Here is a 10,284-nt window from a genome sequence, read left to right as displayed (position 1 = left end):
ATTCGAATGTTTATTGCATGTCATATTATTTTATTATATCAATAATATCATTGTATCTTTTTTTTAATTTACAGAAGCTTAAGTAGTTCATTTTAAACATATCAATATATCTTATTAAAATGAATGTCAACAGTCTACATTTTATTCAGAATAAATACATATTTAATTAGATGGATACAAATCTCAGTCAACAGAATGTTTGCTCTAATTAATATTCAAGTTGAGCGCAGCTTAGAAAATCAAATCAAACTAAATGTAGAACAAACACACGATTATCATCATAATAGACAATGGAATAATTTAAAATAGAGTTAATGACTCACAACACGCCACGCTAACAATAAACTGTTAACCTTTGTTAGCTTAGAGAGTGACGAGCCCTCTTTGAAATGCACGGCAAACATCGAAGTTTTATTAATAACTTTCCAGCCCCGCTTTGTTTGCGATTGCGAGATCAATAATGTCAGGCAAATTCGGAAATAATCAAATGATTCACCTTTGCGGAAGTACTAATTGCAAGTACGAGTAATTGAAGAATTAAATGCGTACTTGCATCGCATCCGTTTCGTTGTGCAAAGAGAAAGGTTCGGGTATATAAACGGCATTCTCAAAGATGGAGAAGCATTCCAAACACAACAACTGAATTGTGAGAACATCTTCAATTACAACACACTCCCAATCCATACTCAAAATGAAAGTATCTATCGTGATCGCCCTCATTGCATCCTTCGTCCTGGCATTCGCATCAGCTCGCCCTCAATTTGAGCGTGGCTCCATTTTCGCTCCCAGTGGAGTAAGTTACTGTGACAACTAGATCAATTAGTTCAATATATTTATACTCGTTATCATCTCTATCTCCTGCAGCGCTTTGCCATGACTCAGAACTGGGCCTCTCCTCCTGTGGATCTGAGCAAAGGCGTGGTTTTCTTGCCAGAGGCAACGCCCATCACCGAACCACCACAGGAGCCAAAACTCACGCCGACCAGCAAGACGACTTAAAAGAAATGATTTCATATTAGAATATACTGTATTTATTAAACATTATCTATAACTCAAAGAGTAAATATAAATTGTAGATCTCAAACATGCTCAATTCCGAGTATTGCCAATATAATACAAATGCGAATAATCATTCACAATCGAGGGAAGGGGAAAACAAGTTTGGAGAGTGTGATAATTATTCTCATATTCCCAGTAATTGTTTGCCGCTTCATCTTGGTCGTGTTTAATTAATCGTTATGATTCAAAGGAAGTAACATTTCGGCATGCAATTGAAAGCTTTGAAATGCTAGGGAGTTTACGGTCTGTCAAGTGATTAGCATAATTAACAGCACGTTAACAGCCAATTAACAGCTGAACTTAACAGTTCATGAACTTGCCAATTTAAATACAACTGCCAACTCTGGCAGCGAAGTGATCAAAGCTCACAACATTATTTTGATAGTCAATGTCGATTAGTAATTAATGTAAATCAGATAGAGCAGCTACTGAACTAAAAATCTCTATTATAAAACATCATAAAAACAAATTAAAACTGTTTGGAATATTAAAAAGAAGATTAGATTTGAAAATCTCACAATTTATAGGCAAATAATTTATAAGGTATGCAGACATACTATATATTAATATTCTTACTATCCATTCTCGATCCAACTGGGAACCCCTGTAATTTGTAATCCTACGATTTATTGGCTTAAACAATTTAATTAAGTAATTAGTCCTACAATCTTGTATTTCTAATAAAAAATTTGTTGAATCGTAACTAAAACAGGTTTACTTTGATGGATTTCTAAGAAATACCCAGCAAGACTAATGGGGTATGCTTGTCCACAATATACCCTGTAATAAGATTAAATCTACTACAGCAAGTTTGATGATATATTCCTGTCTACAACATAGCCTTTAAGAATATTAGATCGACTATTGAAAGTCACGAATTGGATTGTATTATACAATAAAAAAAAGGAAAAGTGCATTGTTTTGTAGAAATTATACTGCCGTTTCCTTAGTCAACTTGAATAGCTACAGGGTATAAGAAATACATAAAAATGGAAGCACCTATTTGTTTATCTATATCTATATCTTAATGCTGTTAAACATCGCGCTAATTAACGGCTTTTAATTGCCAAACCAGTCAACATTTCAAATGACATACGTAGACTAATCGAAAATTTATAGTCAGCCTGTTTTCTGTTTTTTTGTATATGCATAATACTTGATCTGGGTAATACTTGTGACTTACATATATGTATTTGAATTTCGGAACGATCCGTGAATGATACAGACTTGACTTTTCTATTATTTAATTTGCATGATAACGTATGTAGATGCGACGTCGATCGCATCTATAAAAGCTCCGACTTTGGCAACTGGGTCTCGCATTTATATTGCGCGATCTGACGAGAAAGGTTAGTTAAGTTAGTTACTAAGGTGAATTTGTGAGAATAATAATGAAGGATCCGATTTAATCATTGCCTGTGCTCAGTATTGTTCACGTAATAATTACTAATTGCCGGTGTGTGAAGCAAGTTCTCGCTGGTGTTAATCAAGAATGCATTATAACATATTACGTATACGTAATTAATAATCGCATTAATCTCAGGGCAATTGCAAAATTCGAGGCAATCGGGTAGTCATCAAATATTGTTTTCCAATTCGAATATTATATCATCTGTGACGTGAGAATAAAACAGTTAAGTGAGAATTCACTTGAATTTGTTTGAGTGAATTTTAATGTCGACTTCAGTTCGGTTTATCGCCCAGCTGTTCAAACGGCCACTTCAAACAAGTGGATAAACTTGAATTCACGATTTTAAAATAATCTTTATAAAATCTTTAATCGGTTTCAATGTCGCGCTGCTCTCGATTGCCCTTTTGGAAAATCACCATCGACTCGATCGAAGGACAACTGTGAAAATGGCTGAATAAACAGAGACAATAAACTAATCTTATTTACAGATCGAAAAGATGAAATTGCTGTTCGCTTTGTTGCCCTTTGTGGCCCTGGCATCTGCCCAGTTTGGTGGCTTCGGTGGTGGACTTGGCAATGTGGCCAACACTTTCAGGCAAGGCGTTTCCAACATTGCCAACCGTATACCCTCTCCTCCTGTGCTCAATAATGTGCAGAACTTTGGCGACTTTGTGGTAAGCTCCAAAATATGTGCGACTATAAATTGTGGCGTCTGTTAAACACTTTTCTGTCTCTCTCTGTATTTCTCCTGTAGGCACAATCTGGAAAAACCTATCTCTCGGCAGCGGATCGTCAATTGCGTGAGGGTCTCTTTGGTGCTCGCAAGAACTTGGTTGATGCCGGAAACGCCGCCTTCAACAGTGGCTCCAGTGGCTTCCAAATGGCTGTGAATGCATTCGCTGACTTGACAAATGCCGAGTTCCTTAAGCAGCTTACTGGCTTAAAACGGTCATCAGCTGGCGAGTAAGTTGGCTCATTTATACGCCTATTACCATTTACTTTAACTTTGTCTCTCGCCTTTCGCTTGCAGTCAGAGCGCTAACGAACATCGTGCCCAACCCAAGTTGCAGACCAACGCTAAGCTGCCCGACTCCTTCGATTGGCGTCAAAAGGGCGGAGTTACTCCAGTCAAGTTCCAAGGCGAATGCGGTTCGTGCTGGTCATTTGCCACCACTGGCGCCATTGAGGGTCATGTGTTCCGCAAGACAGGCAAATTGCCCAATCTGTCCGAACAGAATCTGGTCGATTGTGGCAAACTGGAACTGGGTCTTGATGGCTGCGATGGTGGCTTCCAGGAGTACGCCTTCAATTTCATTACACGCCAGAACGGTATTTCCAGTGGCGACAAGTATCCATATGTGGATAAGAGGGAAAATTGCAAATTTTCGGCGGGTGCAACTGGTGCCAAGATTACTGGATTTGCCACGATTCCACCAAAGGACGAGCAGGCCATGAAGACTGTAATTGCTACTCAGGGTCCATTGGCTTGCTCTGTGTATGGCATTGAGAGTTTGTTGCTCTACAAGAGTGGAATCTATTCGGATGAGGAGTGCAACACCGCTGAGGTGAATCACTCCATTCTGGTTGTTGGTTACGGTACTGAGAAGGGGCAGGATTACTGGATTGTCAAGAACTCTTGGGATAAAGCCTGGGGTGAGGAGGGTTACTTCCGTCTGCCACGTGGTAAGAACTTCTGCGGCATTGCCTCCGAATGCAGCTATCCCATTGTTTAATATCCCACAAAGCAACAAAAGTACAGTCATTGTACAATCTGAACATACCAATAAATAAACGAATATCATAAGACTTTGTTGTTTGCATTTTACTTAATTTAGATATCCAAACGTTCTTAATAGAATGGAAAAAATTAAAATTATTATTTGTTTAAGTGGAAAATATCAAATTTGTTTGTATTTCATATTATAACTTCACATCTTCCTATAACATAGAAATACAATAGTGTTAAATCAATATTCAATCAATCAATCTTTTTAAACTACGCGCCTTTCAACAGACGTAGCAGAAATATACCATTATACCATATGAACTAGGCGACCGTTAACTGAGCTGATAATGTTGGTATATCTTCTCGTATGGTCACACGCTAGCAACAGATTTAAAATAAAAGCAGCAATAATATAAACTAATTTTAAAATTAAATGTTTTTTAATTTTCTAAATAATAATATTTTTTGAATTCAAGAAACATTCTTGTTTGTATTACAAACCAATGTTTACAGAAATTGGGAATGTTTCTCCAACCCTGAACGCGGCCACACTGGCTCAGTCCCTCGTGAACAACCCAACACTGCCTGTGTGTGGGCAATAAATAAATAAATAAAAATAAAGAATCGCCAACAAAACAGTTTATTGAAAACGGAAACGAGCAATTAATGTGACCCACAATGAGGATGCCATAACGAACGGCGGCTGTGCGTCAAATAGAACGCTGATACCAAATGTTGTTCTTACAGGTGTGTGTGTTCGCTTACAAAATATTCTAATAAGACAGCAGACAACGCCAGCCCAGCCCACATTTCTGGGGGGTGGTGGAGAGTGGTGGGCGTTGTCACCTTGTCGTCACAAGGCCTGTGCTCGATAAATTTAATTTGCTAACAAAACCCATTGTTGATCATTTGTATTGAGTGCTGTTTCGATGTACACATGCATTCTCGGCCTAATTCCAAATTCGTGTTCTTACAGAAATGTACTCGATAGTCATTGTGCATTGATATTAATCCAAAGAAACCAATCCTCCCCCCATCCGTTGGTGGGTCATAAATGCATTTTATCAATACCAAGTCAAGTTCACCACTACCAAAACAACACCAATCTAATTGTCATAAAAACCCTCTTGACTAACTCGATCAATCAAAATGGACGAAGACATTATGAACGCTGTCGAATCTCTTTTTGGCAAAGATGTTAAAGTTGTGGACTGCCAAACGTCGTCGACGGTGCAACAGGAGGAGGTGCTATTGATCAATGGTGTACCGGTTAAATTGGATGGTTTGCCGGCGGATGATGCCAGTGCTATTAAGAGTGCTCTACTCGATGGCCAGATGCCGGCTGTGGAGCATCTGAATCAGCTGCTGTTTCGCGCAGGTCTCGCCCAACAGCCCATCGAGGTGGAAACATCGCTGACCGTCAAGTCATCGCTGACGACTACTGAGGAGGTGCTAGTCTCACGTAATGGACAGGTGCTGGATGAGCGTACTGTGGAAACCAAAGAGCACTTCAATCATCAGTCACATCAAAAGGAAATTTGGCAGCCAATCAAACAGGAGAATGCTTTAGCTCGCGCCACTCCGGAAAATGCGCTCAAATATCGAACAAATTCGAACTCAACATGCACTTCGCAGGCAACAACAACCGATCCGGAGACAGAGACGGAGACGGAAATGGATCGACCTGGTGATCCACTGGGTCGGCAGTTGAATCAAACCTTCTCCAATGCTTCCATTATGTCCACCAGCTCGGCCATCACGTGCTCGGATCAGCTCATTAATTCGGCTTCCAATATATCCACTGCCACAACGACTATGGGCGACAAGAGCTCCAATCTGAGCAGCTGCGATTCGGGTCACGATGGCCTCTTCCACAGTGTCTCAATGAGCGCTCCTTACACGCAATGCGACGCTCGTGACCCGCAAACAGATTCAATGTACTGTGACATTCCCAGCTCAGCGGATGAGGCTGACGTCGTTTCAGTCGCCGTCTTGGTAAGTTAATTCTTTTGAATACATACATATTGATACATATTCTCTCCTTTTGCAGAGCACGCATTTGCAGATTTCTGAGCAATGCGATGCAGCCAAGGATTGCCAAACATCTCTGCCAGTTTATGCCAAAGATCTGCCCGCCACTGGCAATCTGGATACGCTAGCCAAACTGCTAGCCAAGCCAAGCAACGAAGACATCGAGTTTAGCCTGCTACTCTGTGCGCGTTTGTTTGTACAAATGCAAGTGTTGCTTGCACGGCTTGTTGAAGAGCACCGGGGACGTGAGGAGCAGCTGTTGCGACTGCTTGGTAATTGGTTGCGTCTCTGTCCCCATGACTTTCGCAATGAGACATTACTACAAGAGCTGCGCAAACAAAACCACAACAAAGCAATTTCTGCTTTCCTCGACAGCATTGCCGATACACTCGCCCAGCTGGACACAAGTCGACGCTGCCAACTGCAATATTTGCTAAGCAAACAATCGTCAGCTAGCTCGCTGGGACGTCAAAGCAGTATTAAGTCACTGAAACGTTTCGCCACAAATGTCTACAAGACAGACAATGTGCTGAACAAGTGCAGCAATGCCTTTGAGCTGGCACATCAGCTTTATGCCATCGAATATGCCTATCTCTCACAAATTCGACTTGAGGAGTTTGTTGAAATGATCAGCGCGGGCGAATTTAAGTCTTGCATGTCACAAAAGAAGGCCAGCACTCTGGGTTCCAGCTCCAGCAGCTCAGCCAAGCAGCCCGAAGTCAATATTGCCGCGTATGTGCAATGGTTCAACCAACTGTGCTCTTTAATAGCCACGGAGATAGTTAAGGTGCGTATGCTGCTGACATGGTCAATAAATAAATAAATGAAAATAATATTTACTCTCTTCATCAGCTTGGCAAAAAATCTCAGCGAGCACAGATGATTGAGTTTTGGATTGAGACAGCTTTGGAGTGTTTTAACACGGGCAATTTCAACAGCCTGATGGCCATTCTAACTGCTCTCAATATGACTGCCATAACGCGGCTAAAGAAAACTGTAAGTTTAATCAATAGTGATTTAATACATTCAAGTCCTAATGCAACTTCATTTGTAGTGGGCAAAGGTGCAGCGAACAAAGTTCGAGGGCTTGGAACATCAAATGGATCCCAGCGGAAATTATCAGAATTATCGGTCCACGATGAAAGCGGCTGTCTGGCGTTCAGAACGAGAAGAGGCCAACAAAATTGAGCGTGCCATTATACCATACTTTTCGCTGTTTCTCAAGGATTTAAACCAGATTCACGAGCAACATGAAACCAAGTAAGAGAATTGTTGTTTTGCATTATAACTAAATTCACTTAACTATGGTTTTTCTTACAGATTGGTCAATGGTTTCTATAACTTTGAAAAGTGTGCTCTGTTTGGGGCTCAATTGCGCAGCTTTTACAATTGGCAGCGATTGGATTGTCCTTACGAGCAGCTATCCAACGTGGTTGGCTATTTGCAAAAGGCAGAAGCGTATACAGCTGATCAATTAATGAAAGCCTCGTATGAATGTGAGCAACCTGATGGAACTGAGGAGAAGGAACATTACAAGACATTGAAGGCAGCTAAATAAACGAAGACACACACAATTGTTGTGTATTATTAAGACGACATTTTTCTATACGGAATCCGTATCGAACCTCGCACAAACATCGGCCGAGTTTGTAGACATTTCTTTTGTTGACACTTCCATGTTTACATTTTATGCATTTTGCATTTCGCAATAACGATAATAATTTTAACAACACAATCGCAATCGTATTTGTTAATTTGTACTTAAGACATAAGCATAATAATAATAATCAACTAATTATATGCATTAATTTGGCATAATACATATTGATATTCCAAATATACGAATATAAACTTTACAGTTGATGATTTAATACTACAGCGCGATAGTTTTTATTTTCCGAACAGCAAAAAAAGGTAAAGAATACAAATAGTTCACTTAACGTATGGTGGAAAACTTTTGGAAATCGACTGTGCCGAATTTTCCAAACAGTTCTAGCGGATAATGTTTGCCCTTGCCGCCACAAGGAGCATGGACACGAATCTGTCGCATGTGAGTATCACGTCCATTCTGATGATTCGATATGACTGCGATCTGCAGCATGAAAGTGCGCAGCGATTTGACGTTGCCATCCTTAATGGGTATCTGCACCCAGCCATTTGGCTCCGTCAGATCAATTACCTGCAACTCCTGAAGATCATTAAAGTTGGTCCCGGAGCGTATGGAAATTCTCGAGGGTGTATAACTCTCGTCAAGTTTATAGTCAGTGTAGATATAGATCTGACTAATATTGGTGCGCTTATGGAATTGTATGTTCACCAAATGGGGTAACTGGCCATCAGATTGCCAGTATGTATCCATTATATTATCGCGCAAGCGTTCCACACCAAATCCTGCACAAAGATCGTTTTCAGTGCACCATATTTGCAAAGCGGCCAATAGTTTTTACCTGGCTTGCATGACGAGAGACTCCAGACGGCTTGAGCGCCCACTTCGCGCACCAAGCCAAGACGCTCCTCGGTAAGTGGGTCCTCTTCATTTGCTACAACCGGCTTGGTTGCAGACTCCTCGTCCAGAGTAGACGCCATTGCATCGAATCAATGCACTTAGTAAACGTAAACAAAGACAAATTTATTCATTTGAACGACGTTCCAAAAACTAGTTCGTTTCGTTTTCCTCTTCGGCACTATGCAATAGTCAAACAGCTGATTGTTCGTTTACCAACACTCCGCTCTTCATCGGTGACAGAATTTCTGTTCTTTATCTTTTGCCCGTAATTTTAAATTTTACCATTGTTATTTCATAGATCGAATCGGATAAAGGAGTTCCATAAAGAAAAAATGTTTCGAAGATAGTAAGGCAGTCAGAATAACACGAAAAGACACAGCTTTTCAAATATGCCGCGTATTTATATAATTTTTTCGGTATATTTGTCGAAATGAGACGGTATATTTAAAAAGTCAACGACGGTTACACTGATCGAACCACACGTGCAACCAGAACGGCAATAAAAGAAATAAACAAACACAAAAATGGTGCGCAAACTAAAATTTCACGAGCAAAAGTTGCTTAAAAAGGTTGACTTTATTACCTGGAAAGTCGACAATAGCAGCAGGGAGAATAAAATCCTGCGGCGCTATCATATACAAAAGCGCGAGGACTACACAAAGTATGAACAGCGCCATCTACATTTTGTACAATATACAAATTGTTTAATTGTTTCCTTTTCTGCTAGATACAATAAATTGTCGCGTGAAATTCGAGAACTTACTGAGAAAATAGCCAGACTAGATGCAACAGATCCCTTCAAAGCAGAGGCCACCGATATGCTGATGCACAAACTGCATGCAATGGGTGTAGCCAACGACAATCTTACCTTGGAGAGCGCCAGCAAAACATCTGCGAGTCACTTTTGTAGGCGACGATTGCCGGTGGTGATGGTTAAACGTGAGTAATTGTGTTCAATTTAATCAATGCATATACTAACGTTTATTTATTTACATTTTAGTAAGAATGTCGGAGGGTCTTAAGCATGCCACAGGCCTCATTGAGCAAGGTCATGTTCGCGTTGGACCTGAAGTGGTTAAGGATCCCGCATTTCTTGTCTCCCGCAACTTGGAAGATTTTGTCACTTGGGTCGATGGTTCCAAGATTAAGGAGCATGTGCAGCAATACAACGATCTGCGTGATGATTTCCAAATGTAATAGACTTTAATACAACTACCACTTATTTTAGTACAATAATATATATAAATGTTTGTGTACATAATAACAGTTGTTTTTTCTAAAGATGGGAACATCCACTTAAATCGTCTAGACTAATCTTGCATTGTAGAAAAACCAATTGATTTGCATTTTGTTAAATTTTAATAACTTTATTACATTTCATATAATAATGTTTAGATCGCATTAATATTATTCATTTATGCTGGAGCCTATCGCGCCAAGGGCGCAGTTGGGCCGACACACATATACTTGTAGATATATATATATATTTATATAGTATATGGTACATACATATATAAACTTGTTAATCAACTTTCCCTAGTACTTTCTCCC

General features: G+C 40.0%; 5 protein-coding genes across 6 annotated transcripts; 4 read left to right on the top strand and 1 right to left on the bottom strand.

Annotated features, from left to right (window-relative positions):
- Positions 1–625: 625 nt before the first annotated feature.
- Positions 626–1,086, top strand: LOC117570770 (uncharacterized). Its single transcript, XM_034252606.2, has 2 exons — positions 626–793; positions 865–1,086. The coding sequence occupies exons 1-2, from the start codon at positions 692–694 to the stop codon at positions 997–999; spliced, it is 237 nt and encodes a 78-aa protein (XP_034108497.1). The 5' UTR covers positions 626–691; the 3' UTR covers positions 1,000–1,086.
- A 1,242-nt stretch (positions 1,087–2,328) lies between these two features.
- LOC117570769 (procathepsin L) lies at positions 2,329–4,276 on the top strand. Its single transcript, XM_034252605.2, has 4 exons — positions 2,329–2,408; positions 2,959–3,144; positions 3,225–3,433; positions 3,501–4,276. Exons 2-4 carry the CDS (start codon positions 2,968–2,970, stop codon positions 4,201–4,203), a joined length of 1,089 nt encoding a protein of 362 aa, XP_034108496.1. The 5' UTR covers positions 2,329–2,408; positions 2,959–2,967; the 3' UTR covers positions 4,204–4,276.
- A 472-nt stretch (positions 4,277–4,748) lies between these two features.
- On the top strand, positions 4,749–8,062 carry LOC117571744 (ras-GEF domain-containing family member 1C). Of its 2 annotated transcripts, none has more exons than XM_034254092.2 (6): positions 4,749–4,943; positions 5,392–6,191; positions 6,247–7,014; positions 7,080–7,223; positions 7,282–7,487; positions 7,548–8,062. In XM_034254092.2, exons 2-6 carry the CDS (start codon positions 5,532–5,534, stop codon positions 7,783–7,785), a joined length of 2,016 nt encoding a protein of 671 aa, XP_034109983.1. In that variant the 5' UTR covers positions 4,749–4,943; positions 5,392–5,531; the 3' UTR covers positions 7,786–8,062. The 2 variants fall into 2 exon arrangements, with proteins under 2 accessions (XP_034109983.1, XP_034109982.1); XM_034254091.2 differs by having other exon boundaries at positions 5,173–6,191.
- Positions 8,063–8,086: 24 nt separating this feature from the next.
- Positions 8,087–8,900, bottom strand: LOC117571746 (anaphase-promoting complex subunit 10). Its single transcript, XM_034254093.2, has 2 exons — positions 8,675–8,900; positions 8,087–8,618 (listed from the first exon to the last, which is right to left on the bottom strand). The coding sequence occupies exons 1-2, from the start codon at positions 8,811–8,813 to the stop codon at positions 8,164–8,166; spliced, it is 594 nt and encodes a 197-aa protein (XP_034109984.1). The 5' UTR covers positions 8,814–8,900; the 3' UTR covers positions 8,087–8,163.
- A 290-nt stretch (positions 8,901–9,190) lies between these two features.
- Positions 9,191–9,973, top strand: LOC117571747 (U3 small nucleolar ribonucleoprotein protein IMP3). Its single transcript, XM_034254094.2, has 3 exons — positions 9,191–9,394; positions 9,461–9,672; positions 9,734–9,973. Exons 1-3 carry the CDS (start codon positions 9,258–9,260, stop codon positions 9,928–9,930), a joined length of 546 nt encoding a protein of 181 aa, XP_034109985.1. The 5' UTR covers positions 9,191–9,257; the 3' UTR covers positions 9,931–9,973.
- Positions 9,974–10,284: the final 311 nt, after the last annotated feature.

The sequence above is a fragment of the Drosophila albomicans genome, chromosome 3 (genome assembly GCF_009650485.2).
Source record: "Drosophila albomicans strain 15112-1751.03 chromosome 3, ASM965048v2, whole genome shotgun sequence".
Classification (NCBI taxonomy): domain Eukaryota; kingdom Metazoa; phylum Arthropoda; class Insecta; order Diptera; family Drosophilidae; genus Drosophila; species Drosophila albomicans.
This window is presented reverse-complemented; position numbering and strand designations above follow the sequence as displayed.

What these genes read in the sequence shown, in the direction of transcription:
- LOC117570770 (XM_034252606.2), top strand. Translation starts at nt 692, where the DNA reads ATGAAAGTATCTATCGTGATCGCCCTCATTGCATCCTTCGTCCTGGCA. An exon ending in CCATTTTCGCTCCCAGTGGA is followed by an intron (nt 794 to 864) that starts GTAAGTTACTGT and finishes TATCTCCTGCAG; the next exon opens with CGCTTTGCCATGACTCAGAA.
- LOC117570769 (XM_034252605.2), top strand. Translation starts at nt 2,968, where the DNA reads ATGAAATTGCTGTTCGCTTTGTTGCCCTTTGTGGCCCTGGCATCTGCC. An exon ending in AGAACTTTGGCGACTTTGTG is followed by an intron (nt 3,145 to 3,224) that starts GTAAGCTCCAAA and finishes TTTCTCCTGTAG; the next exon opens with GCACAATCTGGAAAAACCTA. An exon ending in AAACGGTCATCAGCTGGCGA is followed by an intron (nt 3,434 to 3,500) that starts GTAAGTTGGCTC and finishes TTTCGCTTGCAG; the next exon opens with TCAGAGCGCTAACGAACATC.
- LOC117571744 (XM_034254091.2), top strand. Translation starts at nt 5,346, where the DNA reads ATGGACGAAGACATTATGAACGCTGTCGAATCTCTTTTTGGCAAAGAT. An exon ending in TCGTTTCAGTCGCCGTCTTG is followed by an intron (nt 6,192 to 6,246) that starts GTAAGTTAATTC and finishes CTCCTTTTGCAG; the next exon opens with AGCACGCATTTGCAGATTTC. An exon ending in TAGCCACGGAGATAGTTAAG is followed by an intron (nt 7,015 to 7,079) that starts GTGCGTATGCTG and finishes TCTCTTCATCAG; the next exon opens with CTTGGCAAAAAATCTCAGCG.
- LOC117571746 (XM_034254093.2), bottom strand. Translation starts at nt 8,813, where the DNA reads ATGGCGTCTACTCTGGACGAGGAGTCTGCAACCAAGCCGGTTGTAGCA. An exon ending in TCTCTCGTCATGCAAGCCAG is followed by an intron (nt 8,619 to 8,674) that starts GTAAAAACTATT and finishes ATCTTTGTGCAG; the next exon opens with GATTTGGTGTGGAACGCTTG.
- LOC117571747 (XM_034254094.2), top strand. Translation starts at nt 9,258, where the DNA reads ATGGTGCGCAAACTAAAATTTCACGAGCAAAAGTTGCTTAAAAAGGTT. An exon ending in AAGCGCGAGGACTACACAAA is followed by an intron (nt 9,395 to 9,460) that starts GTATGAACAGCG and finishes CTTTTCTGCTAG; the next exon opens with ATACAATAAATTGTCGCGTG. An exon ending in GCCGGTGGTGATGGTTAAAC is followed by an intron (nt 9,673 to 9,733) that starts GTGAGTAATTGT and finishes TTTACATTTTAG; the next exon opens with TAAGAATGTCGGAGGGTCTT.